This window comes from Bidens hawaiensis, unplaced genomic scaffold (genome assembly GCF_021521415.1).
Source record: "Bidens hawaiensis isolate Kalapana, Puna unplaced genomic scaffold, B.hawaiensis_p1.1 tig00001758_1, whole genome shotgun sequence".
NCBI classification, from domain to species: Eukaryota; Viridiplantae; Streptophyta; class Magnoliopsida; order Asterales; family Asteraceae; genus Bidens; species Bidens hawaiensis.
Genome location: NW_027491099.1, coordinates 3,146,899 through 3,161,954, shown reverse-complemented (window position 1 = coordinate 3,161,954; position 15,056 = coordinate 3,146,899). Strand labels below are relative to the sequence as shown.

The following is a 15,056-nucleotide window of genomic DNA, read 5'->3' as shown; positions in this document are numbered from 1 at the left end:
TATTTGGCAACCAAGTAACCATAAGACGGGTGCGGGTACAGTGTAAAGGCAAAACCCTTCACATACCTAGCACCCGCAGGGAATGGACGCCAGGAATACCTTGGAAGTAAAGTAACCGTAAGACGGACGCAGGTACAGTGTAAAGGCAAAACCCTTCACATACCTAGCACCCGCTGAGAATTGAAACCAGGAAGGATCTTCTGGGCAATGCTTGTGAAAACGGAAGTAATATCCCCGCATTGCGGGAACATCGAGTACTACGTTGTTTGAGGCTCCAAGATGGAACTGGTGGTTTAAACATAATTGATCACTATGTTCAAAAACTACCAGAACCACAGGGAGAATCCGCACAACTAAGACTCAATGCTCCTGACTTGCGAGGAGGTTACAGACCTACCCGCATCATACCCAAAGACCAAGCAGGAAACTCGGGAATTTCTGCAAGTGACAAGGACTTCCGCGGGAAGAACCCCCATGGAAAACCTTACAAAAACCCCTTTTCAAAACCCTTTGCTTAAGTCCAAAAATTCACCTCACTTTATTAGACATTCGTGAGAAGAACATTGGACTGGGGGGACTTGAAGAGGTAGGTCCCAGCAGGGCTCAGTTGGTCCCGCATGACTCACCTTGAACAGGGATGTCTGCGCAAAGACCATCTACTCCCGCAGGACCCACCATGCTCAGAGAAGCCTACGCGCAGTATGCAAGCTGCATACGCAGGGAAAAGCCTCCCAATGGTAAAGTAACCCGCCTGTTCCCGCAGTTGCGGATACAAGCCATCAGGGAAGGCTACCCGCACAGCATAGCTACACGCATAAGGCTTAACACTTACAAATATTCAGTGTCACCTGAAAGAATGAGCAAAGGCGGGAGGGGGAAAACTCCCGCCAAAATGGGCCAGTCCGTATGATGGAGGATCTTTTGCGTGATACCTGACGAGGTAAAGACAAAAGATCTGACCAAGAATGCGACAGCTCACTGACAGCAGCGTGGCAGACAGCATGCCACAGCACTGTGACCAATAGCCGCCGCCTGCCCACCAACTCCTGCCAGACCACGTGCCTAGCCTGCAGTTGGTAGAAGACGAAGAGTGCACGGCACGCCTGCTCTGTGTCAGCCGCTACCTATCCACCACTCACAGGTAGGGCACGTGCATAGGTTACAGTTGGTAGCGTGTTGGGCCGGCTAAACCCCTTGGAAACCTACCTTCGGCTATAAAAGACAGCAAATGGTATTATCATTTCATCATCTACTATCTCGTATAACTTACTTGATAACTGCTCTAATAGTATTCATATACTTTTATATTCAAAGAGCAATATAGACTGATTCTCACGCCGGAGGGTGGTCACAAGGAGGAACCCCCCCTTCTCAGTGACGAGCTTACGGTGTCTGTTTTGCAGGTTCCCTGAAGTACAACTTACTCTGCTGGACCTAACCTTCGTGGGAAACATTACTTAGCCCCCAGATTACCTATAATCTGCCCGGGGTCACTTAGTGTTTCTTCATCTATCATCGTTGAAAAGGAGAGAATAGCCTTTCTTTGTGAGTTATCCCACACTTAGTAGGTTATACTCAAGTTTGGGAGCATAGTAGACATCATCTAACAATTTGTACCTTCCGTCAGCTATGTCAATTCTAATCGTGCCTCTCCCTTCAACCTTTATTTCTTTCTTATCACCAAGATACACAACTAGTTTAAAAGTTTCATCTAGGTGTGCAAAGCTTGCCTTGATTCCTGTCATGTGATTAGAACAACCAGAATCCAGAAACCAAAAGCAAGATGTGTTACCGGCTGATGTTGAGTTTGTCACTAGGGAGAATTGCGGTTCGAGAACAAGAGCCATAAACAACCGGGGCTCTTCTTTTTCCGTTCTTTATCATCAGAAGCTACATTAACATGTTGCTTATCATTGTACCAACAATCGTTTTTGAAATTTTCAAGTTTGTTAAATATTGTGCACCGTGGTACACGACTTTATCCATATTTATACCTCGCCCTCTACCCCGAAAGAACCATGACCTCTGCCTCTAGATCCACTGTTAAACCGGGTTCCATTGCCCATTTGGGACTTATCAACATCACTTGTAATGCATGTTCATCACTTTTTACTTGATTCTCAAATGTTCTTCTGATGATCATGTCTTCATGGGAATGCAGTGATCCCATGAGTTTCACTAGTGAGAGTTTATATAGGTCATGTGATACTTCAATTAAGGGTACCACATAGTCAAACTTAGGAGTAAGACTAAGTAGGATCTCTTCAACAATGACTTGATCTACAATAGTTTCATTGAATGATCTTTTTTTGACTTACAATGGCCATAACTCATGAGAAATAATTTCCAATTTATTCATCTTCTTTCATGTAGAGATTTTCAAAATCCCTATGTTAAGTCTTGAAGTTTAATAGCTTGGACTTGAGAATCACATGGAAATTCCATTTTGAGGATGTCCCATGGATGATGAGGATAATTTATCACGTGACTGAGTCATTGACTCTTATTCAAATTCAAAGAAGCTGAAAAATAGAACTGGATAATGAATCACATGATGCATAAGTTTGTATCATTATTCAATATACCCCCTAGAAAAAAAACAACTTTCATATTATACCTTTAAATCATATAATTAACAAATTAGCCTAAATTTTAGGATTCTGGATTATTTTCTTACAATGTTGCGTATTCTATTTATGATTTCGAGTTTATGGTTTAGGATTTTGTGTTTAGGGTTCGGGTTTATGGTTTATTTTATATATATATATATATATATATATATATATATATATATATATATATATATATAGGGTTTGGATCAAATACAAATGAAATCAACGTGCTAAACGTGAGAATCAAGTAGAGTAATTATATATACAAGTAGATTAATTATTTAATGATCAAATTATAGAGTAATTAATTAATCTGTAATTTAATTATATAATTACTTTATTTGATTCTCATGTTTAGCACGTTAATTTCATTTTTACGTTTACTTTCCCCTATATATATATATATATATATATATATATATATATATATATATATATATATAACAGCACCCTTATATATACCTTAAATAAATTCAAGGTCCACCTGATAATTATTTTGAAATGCGTGCACGTTTGCTATTGAATATTTTGATCATTTGAAGGTGATAATTACAACTTTTGAGGAAGCTGTTGTAGGCATATCTTTAAAAGGTAAAATATGAACATATGATCATAACTTTTCCCACACAATTTTTCTATGAAACTACGTGTTGTAGGTAATCTAGAAACGGGCTCAAACAACTGTTGGAAATTTTGAACCGGTCCGATTAATATAACACGGCCGACCGAGTTACACCTTGAGCAACGAAAGATAAACCCGCTTAACTTGCTTAATTGGTTATGACTAAAAAACTAATGGAACGCATTATGTTTATATAATTATATGGCCCAGGATTCGTTTCATCAGTAAAGCGGGCATCACGAGATGTAAGAAAGTGATTAGAATGGATAGGTATGAGAAACCAGATTTGAATCGAGTTCCTGACAAAACTTGATTTGTTTGGAGAATCGACTCGAAATGGAAATTAAACAAATCGAATCGAAATGAAGCAAATCGAATCGACTAATTAAACAAATCGAATCGAACTGAAAACTCGATTCGATTAGAATGAAAACTCGATTCGATTAGAATGAAAATTCGATTCAATTAGAATGAAAACTCGATAAATTAGAATTGAAACTCGATTCGATTAGAATGAATCTCGACTCAAATGAAACTCAATTCATTTAAACTTTAATTTTTGATGAATTTTACGTAAAGGCATATTAATAGAGTTTTAAACTTCAGCTCGACCACAGCCACGGGCTCTGCCCCTTGGACCCCGCTAGGGGTTATTGCCCCTTGGACCCCACTGCCAGAGACGCTGCCCTTGGACCCCGTTTGTTAGGGGTTTTACTAACCTAGAAATATGATTTAACTAGGGGCAGTTAACTAACGTTTAAATTGTTAAACAGTTAGTCGTGCGTAGCTGAGAAGAGGTGTGAGCGCATACCCAAAAAGGATCCTTCACTTTGAATGTTTTGGGGGCTGTGTGCATACTTGTAAGACTGAAAGTGTGTATATATATATATATGATGAGTGTGAATGATATTGTAAAGAATGAAAGAATGTTTGTAAGAATTTGTAATGTGTGTTTACTTTGCTTTCTTATATGTAATTGTAAGAGACAATAGTAGAATGCAAGATTCATGGTGGCAGGCTTTTCCAATACCTGGGCATGAGTAGAGTGGCCAACTCTATGATATATGTGCAAGAGTTAGGGCGGCAGACCCTTATAATATATGTGCAAGAATGTATGAATAAAGGTATGATTATGTAAGAATGTATAAGACTAAATATATGTACATGTAAGAAGTAAGAAAGTAAGTACAAGTCAAGGGTAAGAATATTATCTTCGGATACGAATAAATGTGTAAGATTAACTTGTGACCTGTTAAACAAGAACTCACTCAGCGTAGCAGACTTTTAGTAAGCATGCAGGTGAGTAGGATGAAATAGTTGGCTTAAGGTGGGACACATGACATCGAAGAATAAAGATTGGCATCCGAAGAAGCAAGAGTCATGTTATGATTTATGTTTTGATTTTGAAAGACACGTGTTAATGTTATTTGAAAGAGTTTTTGATATTTGTAACAAATGGTTGATATTATTCCGCCCAAGTTTTAATTTACTCAAGTATTTAAACTATGTACATGAGTAAATTCAATATCCAATGTAGGGCAACGAGATCGGGGCCTTACAAATATTTTATACAAAACAATATATGTGTCTTATTTGTTTATTTCATTTCTCATTTTTCAACTTGATGTGTCTGTGCTATATTTCAAATAAATATTGTAGCCTTAATAATGTCATATGTGATATGAAATCTACTTCATGTTTCCATGTATAATCATTCATTGGTCGGGGTTGTGACAACAATTCACTTGTAGAAGGTTTAGGGTGTGTTTTAGAGTCTCCTTCCGGGGGAAGAGCTCTCCCCAAGTTGACATTGTAGAATAATGAAAACCCCATAAGGTGTAATCTATTATTGATAAGCTATATATAGGAGTACAATAAGATAAATACAAGGAAACATAATCAAATACAATCTCCTAATTAAGGTAACATTATATTACTAAAACTCTAATAATATATTCTATAATATTCTCTACTCTCTAATATTCCCCCGCAGTCAGAGCGGTAAGAAATCCGACACTCAGACTAAAGCGAAAAGTTTGTGAAGATACATGATCGGCTGTCACGTAGAGCAGGAACTCGATCGGTTGTAGAATCTAAGAAGATCGACGACGTCTTGACCGTGGTCAGGCGGCCAGGGATGATGACAAAAGCTTCTACTACAACGGTAGGAGCTATAATTGAGTCGGCCGAAGCAACGACTTAGCAGCCCATTGTGGTAATTTGTTTCTTGCGAAGAATAAAACTAAATAAATAAAAACTAAAAGCAAATACAAATAAAAATTTCAATAATTAAAACAAAACCTCTATGTTTCTGTCTCGTCGTTCTTATTTTTTTTAAATAATAATAAATAAACAAAACAAATAACTTTAAAACAGAAAAGGATAGATAGTAAAAGAAGGAAAAAGAAAGAATATTAAAAGAAAAAACAAATAAAGATTAAATAAGAAATCCGGCTGGGTTCTACTTGTAATTGAACGGAATGTAAACTGGTGGCAGTTGTATCATTTACTTTAGCCCGAAGGCATGTAAATTTGATATAGAACAGCAATAAGAAGTAAATAGTCGAGAGAGGATGAAAACAAATATATCAAAAAAAGAAAAAAATAATAATAAAGATCAAATACTACAAAATTGGTTCTCCATGTTTAAAAAGTGATTATACATTACGTCGGGAACCAAAAAACAAAATTGGGTAGTTGGCGACGCTTGAGGAAGCGGTGGCGCATAGACCGTAGTCAACTATATATTGTGTGTATAAACGTCCCCGGGGCATGACAAGTTTGAGAAGAAGAGAAAGACAAGCCCAGAACCTTAAGGCTCTGATACCATGTAGAATAATGAAAACCCCGTAAGATGTAATCTATTATTGATCAGATATATATAGGAGTACAATAAGATAAATACAAGGAAATATAATCAAATACAATCTCCTAATTAAGGTAACACTATAATACTAAAACTCTAATAATATATTCTATAATATTCTCTATTCACTAATAAGCATGACCATTTAATAGATTGTATGTGTCTATATATGATGTTCTTCATTTAAATAATTCGTGTATTGTAATCAAATAATCAATACAATCACATAATTACACATCAATTATTGAGGGTTTCATATAATTGTTCATTCTATTTATTTCTTATGATGTATCAGGCCAGCACAAATGTCTAGATTAATTCAAGAACAATTACATTTTGTTATGCAACCCGATCAATATGTTCAAATTTCGTATTTCATGCGATTTTCGATCCTGTCAGGGTGTTTATTGGTTTTCATGTTTGTATAAAATTTAGTGTTATGGTAATTTCATATTTGATTTGTATTAGAGTTTATGGTACTTTTATTAGAAATAAAATGACGTCATTTTGTATGATGTTCTTATTGGTGTGGCGTTTACAAATTTGGTAAAAAAAACCTGGGTAAAAAACAAAAAAAATTAATAAAATAAAAAATCTTCTACCTTTATCAAATATGACGATTGCAGCAAATACTTCCGGTTATTGCATAGAATAAGTTGCGATGAAAGCAATCTCCATGACATGTCGTTCACATAGTTGCAACGCCAAATGTAGAGGTAGGGTATGAAACCCACAATTTGATATAAAGTATAACACTAACTGCATACGTTGGGCGGAGCACTAGGCGCCAAGAAATCACTAACGCCAGGCGAAGTACATGGCGCGATGAGTGTAGTCCAATATAACTTTTCCTGACACCTCGGGAATGGTTAACCCAACCTTCGTTCCAGTGGTACAGAAGCGAAGGAAGATGGGACCGGAACAGGCAAAAGCCTGTGATGAACAAGTTCAGCAATTGATTGACGCGGGTATAATCAGAGAAATCCAGTACCAAACATGGGTAGCCAACCTGGTAATGGTAGCCAAGGCAAATGGCCAATGGCGCATGTGTATAGACTTCAAAGATCTTAACAAAGCCTGTCCAAAAGATTGTTATCCACTGCCAGAGATCGACCTTAAAGTTAACGCACTAATACCCTTTCAGTTCAGATGTTTTTTAGACGCGTACAAAGGGTATCACCAGATCCACATGGCGGCGAAAGACAAAGACAAAACGGCGTTCAGAACGAACAGCGGAACAAATTGTTACAAAATGATGCCATTTGGTCTCAAGAACGCCGGGTCTACTTACCAAAGGCTGATGGACAGAGAGTTCAAACCTCAGATCGGAAGAAATTTAGAAGTCTACATGGACGACGTGGTCATCAAAAGCAAGACGGAAGGCGCCATGTTAAAGGATATCGAGGAGACCTTTGGAACTCTAAGGTCAATTAGCATGAATCTTAACCCAGGAAAATGCTCCTTCGGCATGGAGGAAGGAAAATTCCTGGGAGTAATCGTGACGAATGGTAGATTCAAAGCCAACCCAGAAAAATTGGAAGCCGTGCGGAAAATGCCGTCGCCAAAATCGATCAAACAAGTGCAAACGCTTAACGGCCGATTAGTCGCATTGAATAGATTTTTATCTAGTCATGCGGAAAGATCATTCCCGTTCGTCTCAACCCTGAGAAACTGCCTGAAGAAATCTCAATTCCGATGGACGGAAGAAACAGATACGGCGTTCCAAGAAATTAAGTCACGCTTAGAAGAACTACCAACACTTACAGCCCCTAAAGCTGGGGAACCGTTAATAGTGTACTTAGCAGCATCATAAAGAACATTCAGCGCAGTCTTGATAGTGGAAAGAAATGGCGTTCAAATGCCCATTTATTACATAAGCCGCACCCTGGCAGACACAGAAACAAGATACTCCACCTTGAAAAAGTTAGTCTTATCCTTGGTCCAGACAGTGCGACGATTGAGAAGATACTTCCAAGGCCATCCGATACATGTTCTCACCAACTTTCGCTTACAAAAGGTGCTAAGCAAGCTAGAATTGTCAGGGAGGCTCGCGAAATGGGCAATAGAATTGGGAGAACACGCCATCGAATATAAACCAAGGCCAGCAATCAAGGGCCAGGTTTTGGCCGACTTCATCACAGAAATCCCTCAAGAAAAGGAGGAAGAATGCAAAAGAGAGATCGAAACCCCTGAGGATCAAACGAAAGATGAAGTCTGGAATATGTTCACAGACGGAGCTTCCAACGATGAAGGCGCTGGAGCGGGCCTAAAGATAACCAACCCAGAAGGGCAGCACTTCACGTACACGTTACGCCTAAAAATCAAAAGCACAAACAATGAGGCGGAGTACGAAGCATTGTTGGCAGGGTTGAGAATCGCTAAAAAGCTATGGGCGCGCTACTTGGAAGCACATGTAGATTCCATGTTAGTGGCAAATCAAATTGAAGGATCGTACGATGCAAAAGACGATAAGATGGCATCATACCTAGCGCAAGCTAAAACGCTAATGGCAACTTTTGCCACATGCAAGGTGAAACACATTAAGAGAAGTGAGAACAAACAGGCGGAATCAAGAAAAGGTTGGCAAACCACGGATCAGGATGGGTCGATCAACTACCGCATGTACTATGGGCCATAAGAACGCAAAAAAACACAAGTAATGCAGAAACGCCGTTTAGCCTAACCTATGGTACCGAAGCAATGATCCCCGTTGAAGTCGGCGTTCCTTCTCCAAGAATCACTTTACCAAATGACAACGATGCAGAAAGGCGGTTAGACTTAATGCCTCTTGAAGAACGTAGAGATTTGGGCGCAATACGAGAACAAAATTACAAGCGCCAGCTGCAAAAGTATTATAACACCAAAGTAAAGATATGTGAGTTCAACGCCGGAGATTACGTTCTTCGCAACAACGAGGCATCAAGAGCACATGCACAAGGCAAATTGGCGCCGTCTTGGGAAGGCCCATATCAAATCAACAAAGTGTTAGGGAAAGGCGCCTACACTCTGATGCATCTTGATGGCTCAGCGATTCCTAGAACATGGAACGCAACACTATTGCGAAGGTGTTATATGTCAATCGATTCCAATTGTAAAAACAGGCCAAGGGTCGAATTTGAATGGAAACGATACTCCGCATTTCACAAAATAAGCATTCATTTCATTTATATACAAAAAGTTACAAGCGAGCAATAATGCTCGCACACAAAAAAAAACAAAATATAATACAAGCCAAGATGATAGCCTAATCTACATCGTTGACACTCTTCACGGAGTCAATGACAGCGCTATCTTCTTGACCGCCAGCAGGAGCAGCGGAAGGACCAGCTTGCGAAGTCTCAAGCAAATTCCTCAACAGCTGCACGCCATTTTCTTCCTTAGCATACTCAGCAACTTGCGAAAGAATAGGAAACGTAAGAGAATCATATTCCGTCTCGGCGGCAGTATACTCCTTATCCACATCAACAGCGTGAAGAGCGTAGGCCTCAAGCGGAAGGTTCTCACGCAAATGCGTAAGGGCTTCCTAAAAACCAGCTTTGTGGCCAAGCTGTTGGGAAGCATTGACAAGAATTCCAACGCAACACGTCAAATCATCATCACAAATGATACGTTGGGCAACCTACATAAAAGAAGCGTTAGTAGGATAAATAAAAAAAACAAAAAAGCATTAGGGGATACCTTGCGAATAGCATGCTTCAACAACCCATCGCGGTCAGCAGCAACGGCAGCAAGCTCAGAAGTTAAAACTTTAATGGCTTCCTCATTAGAAGCCAACGTGTTAGCTAGCTTGCTAGCATCCGCCTTCCTTAATGCAGTTTCCGCCTCCAATTCTTCAATACGCTTGCGGAGCGCAGCGTTTTCACTCTCGAGTCGGGCGGAAGCCTCCTTCGCAGCAAGAGCGCGACTACGTGCGTCTGCAAGATCAGCATTAGACTTCTTGCATGCAGTCTCAAACTCCTTATAACGGGTGGCGCGTTCGCGGGCAGATTCCGCAAGATCAGCCTCGGCCTTTGCCAGTTTCGCCTCCACTGCGCTTAACGCTTGGCGATGATCAGACGACTCATTACCAGCTCTCCAAACGCCGGCCTCAGTATCTTTCACCATTTGTTCCATTTCTCTCATGCGAGCACCGACATCAATTTTGTCCGCGTGAAGCGCACGGTTCTCGCGCAGCAACTCCGCAAAACAAGAGAAAGCCTGGACTTGGTGAAAAGCGGTGTCGGAATACAAAGTGCCGCGAGGCTGGATCTTACGGGCAATGCGCTCACCTGGAGGAATAGCATACTCCAAAAATTCGGAGCAAGTGGCAAGATCCTCAAAATTAGCGCCACAATTAACGTTCCAGCGAGGGCGGAAAATTTGGCTCGCCTCCATAGAATCGCGGGGGTCCATATCCACATCAAGAACACCCCCACTCAAACATCCGCTAAACCCGCAACTTCTACTTCCTTGGAGTTTAAAAAATTTACCTTGCACCGTCGCACCAAGTTGAAAAGGGGGCAGCGGCACAGCCTCATCACCATCAAGAACAAAACCCTTGTCTGGTGAAGACTGTCTCGATCTCAATAAATCAGCAACGGAAAGGCTTGCTGATTCAAGACTAACCTTAGGCGATTCGTCCACAATAGCCTTCATCGGTTGAGCAGACGAAGCTGGTAGTGCGGCAACTAGAATTGGCCCAGTTGGCGCACGAACAGTCGTCACAATGGTTTTGGCCTCAGATGGGCCAACCACACCTGTCATCATCGGCAAACTCAGCATTTGTACAGTAGCCCAGCCTCCAACAAGCCGCCAACACTTGTCATCATCGGTAAACTGGCAAACAGGGCCGCCAGAGATGAAGCAACGCCAGAGGTGGCGGGAGAAATAGTCAATGAAAAATCGCCAGCACGCCTGAAGTGAACAAAAACGATTTTAGAAGCGAGTCAATTTTAATCAAAAGAAAGTTGTAAAAATCATACCTGACGATTTAACAAGACTACGCTTGACAAACCCGCCAAGACGAGGTTTCTTGAAGACGTGGGGAACCTCTTCACCATCTTCATTAATCACAGGGGTGGGGCCCAAATGGTGTGGAACAGTGAACGCCCCACCCGCAGAAGAGGAGAAGGAAAAAGATGGACCGGTAGATACGAAATTTGTATCCACAACGGTTCCAGAAGTTGCAGCTGCAGAAACCACATCAGTTGCCACCAAAATTGGAGTGGCAACCGCTGTAGCAAGCGCAGACACAGCAACCACAGGCCGTGAAACTGTTAGCGAGGAGAAGCCAACAGAAACCTGTGCGGAGGTGGTTGGGGAAGACGCCATGCTGGCACTCAAACCGAGTGCTTCAAGCAATGATGCCGAAGAAGGAGCCAGTTCCTCAAAAGGAACATTAGAGATCATGACGACATCGTCATCATCATCCACGACGTCTCTTACGGCGGCGTCTATCGGAGATGCAACCGTCTCCCCAACACCGAGTTGTACGCCCCTACTACTGCACTTAGGAAAGCGCACAACGTTAGATCTTCTACCTGAAAAAGAAAACGAGACGTTAGCAAGATAACCAAATAGAAAGAAAAATGATAAAAACAGTTGAACCTACCACTCTGAAGGGTAATAGAGCTAGGAGGTGGCAGCGGTCGCGAGGCAGGTGATCGCCCCATAGGAAGTGGAAACACGACGTTTCGGGCAGTCTGAGTGAAAATCGGCTCCTCGCGGGGACCTAACTCCCTTCGCGCCAACATCTTGACGCCCTCAGACGCAGGCTGCAAGAGGAGCAGGCGGTCGTTCACCTCTGAAAGAAAAACAAGTTAAAACATCGCAAAAGAAAACACACTTCGGAGCAAAAAATAAAAACGACACTAACCTTGACCTCCGTTAAGAATAATCGGCGCCAACGCCGCATCATCCCAAATGCGGCTCATGCCGAGTAGCACCAACGCACGCTCCGGATAATGACGGAGTGGAGAGAGGCTGGCCTGCAAAGTGACAAACCAGTCCGAATTGGTGTAAGGAGCCACTTTCGGCTCAGGAAGCTCTTTCACATCCGTAAAGAACATAGGATGTGGAACCACGCACGCGGAGAAGTAGAAGAACACACTCTTCCACTCTTGCAAACTGGGTGGCGCATCTAAGGCGATAGCCTTGGCACCAGGGCGAGTATGCAGGTTATACCATCCCTCGGTGAAACGCCACCGGTAGAAAGCAGATAACCTGTCAGCCGTCGGAGTAATGCCGAGGCAATGACAGGTATATTCGAAATGGCGAAGACGAGCCATTCCGAATGGGTGAATCTGGCTGAGATGAAGCCCAAACACAGCTAGAACGTCCACCAAAAACCGGGTAAGGGGCAACCGAAAGTTAGCCAAAAAGAAATACTCCCGGTATACGGCAATCTTGCCGATGGGAGCCTCTCGAGCCGTCTTGCCGGAGGCAGGCAACTCATGCTCATACTCAGGGGACAAGGTTATAAACCCTGACCACATTGTTGTTGTCGGCAGACATACGATAACCGACGAACTCCATGCTATTATTCTTCTTAGTCTTCGAGGTTTGAGACGATTCAGCCATAAAATAAAGAAGGCTTGGAGGAAAAGAAACGGTGAGAAATGGTGTTTAAGATGGTGTAACCTCCCCCTATTTATACTAATCGCAATTAATGAGAAAGGAGGGATACAAAAAGGATAATTAACGCGTGGCCCAATCAGAAAGCACCACGATAATACGATGGCAGAGGATATGTGCTACAGCTGGGCGCGTCACCGGGATTCTCGCCCACTCGCCTGACACAGGCAGAAAGCCTGCAGGGCAGAGCAACCGTCGTCAAACTGTCACGTCCAGCAGTCGTTTCACTGACTTGCATTTAATTCACCCATCAACGCCAAACTACACGTTATCCATATAAAGGGAAACAAAGATAATATGGGTTGGCCAAGTTAGGCTCCGCCTTGGGATGATTTAAGCTAAATCACCCGCCAAACCAGGCTCCGCCATGGGATGATTTAAGCTAAATCACCCGCCAAACCAGGCTCCGCCATGGAATGATTTAAGATAAATCACCCGCCAAAACATGCTCCGCCATGGAATGATTTAAGATAGATCACCCGCCAAAACAGGCTCCGTCAGAGAATGATTTAAGATAAATCACTCGCCAAAACAGGCTCCGCCATGGAATGATTTAAGATAAATCACCCGCCAAAACAGGCCCCGCTATGGGAATGATTTAAGATAAATCACTCGCCAAAACAGGCTCCGCCATGGAATGATTTAAGATAAATCACCCGCCAAAACAGGCCCCGCTATGGGAATGATTTAAGATAAATCACCCGCCAAAACAGGCTCCGCCACGGATGATTTAAGATAAATCACCCGCCAAAACAGGCTCCGTCAGGGAATGATTTAAGATAAATCACCCGCCAAAACAGGCTCCGTCAGGGAATGATTTAAGATAAATCACCCGCCAAAACAGGCTCCGCCATGGAATGATTTAAGATAAATCACCCGCCAAAACAGGCCCCGCTATGGGAATGATTTAAGATAAATCACCCGCCAAAACAGGCTCCGTCAGAGAATGATTTAAGATAAATCACTCGCCAAAACAGGCTCCGCCATGGAATGATTTAATATAAATCACCCGCCAAAACAGGCCCCGCTATGGGAATGATTTAAGATAAATCACTCGCCAAAACAGGCTCCGCCATGGAATGATTTAAGATAAATCACCTGTCAAAACAGGTCCCGCTATGGGAATGATTTAAGATAAATCACCCGCCAAAAACAGGCTCCGCCACGGGATGATTTAAGATAAATCACCCGCCAAAACAGGCTCCGTCAGGGAATGATTTAAGATAAATCACCCGCCAAAACAGGCTCCGTCAGGGAATGATTTAAGATAAATCACCCGCCAAAACAGGCTCCGCCATGGAATGATTTAAGATAAATCAACCGCCAAAACAGGCTACGCCATGGGATGATTTAAGATAAATCACCCACCGAATAGGCTACGTCAGGGAATGATTTAACATAAATCACCCGCCAAATAGGGATGACATAACATGAATCAATCGCCAACCTGCGGTTACGATTAATAAAGTCACCCACCTGATACATGGAATTATCCACAAAAATAAACCAAACCAACAAGGAAAATCAATGAAAACCAAAAGCCCATGATAAGTCCACAGCCCCCACTTTTTGAAAGAAGGGCAACTATGGACTAGGGGGACTTGTAGAGGTAGGGTATGAAACCCACCATTTGACAAAGTATAACACTAACTGCATACGTTGGGCGGAGCACTAGGCGCCAGGAAATCACTAACACCGGGCGAAGTGCATGGCGCGATGAGTGTAGTCCAATATAACTTTTCCTGACACCTCGGGAATGGTAGTGCAAAGGTCCCACCAGCATGGGACAAAAGATGGTAACCCACATAGGGATAAACATCAAACCAATGGGGATTAGACAACACATAAAGGACGGTACAAACAGTACAACCACGTCCTTGTCAAAAGGCCATGATGCCCACCAACTTCTACCAACCACCACGATTGCACGAGTGGAGAATATTATTGGTAGAAAACCTGATAAGGTGGTTGGTCACACTCTCTCTCCTCCGGCTATAAATACCAGTAAACCTCCAAATGGTAAATCATATACTTTTGCCTACTATCACTATCAAATTATACTACTTCGTACTATCAAGTACTGATTCTCACGCCGGAGGGTGGTTACGAGAGAATCCCCCACATTCCTCGTAACGAGCTAACGGTGTTCTGTTTTGCAGGTTACACTTGTCTGCGCCAAGAAGGTTTTATAACCCCTCGTGTAGAATACTTAACCATTACCCTCGGACTAACGTGTTAGACCTTGAGGGGTGGATTCGTGTTTCTTCATCAAACGTAAATCATAGTTTTGCTAAACAAGCGGATGAGTACATAAGTACTTAATATATGAGTTAACATGAATGAA

At 42.1% G+C, this 15,056-nt stretch overlaps 2 protein-coding genes across 2 annotated transcripts; both read left to right on the top strand.

Moving 5' to 3' along the window:
- The first annotated feature begins 7,958 nt into the window (after nt 1-7,958).
- Nucleotides 7,959-8,738, top strand: LOC143597220 (uncharacterized). The gene has a single exon (XM_077075787.1). It carries the CDS (start codon nt 7,959-7,961, stop codon nt 8,736-8,738), a length of 780 nt encoding a protein of 259 aa, XP_076931902.1.
- A 62-nt stretch (nt 8,739-8,800) lies between these two features.
- LOC143597211 (uncharacterized) lies at nt 8,801-9,295 on the top strand. Its single transcript, XM_077075780.1, has one exon. It carries the CDS (start codon nt 8,801-8,803, stop codon nt 9,293-9,295), a length of 495 nt encoding a protein of 164 aa, XP_076931895.1.
- Nucleotides 9,296-15,056: the final 5,761 nt, after the last annotated feature.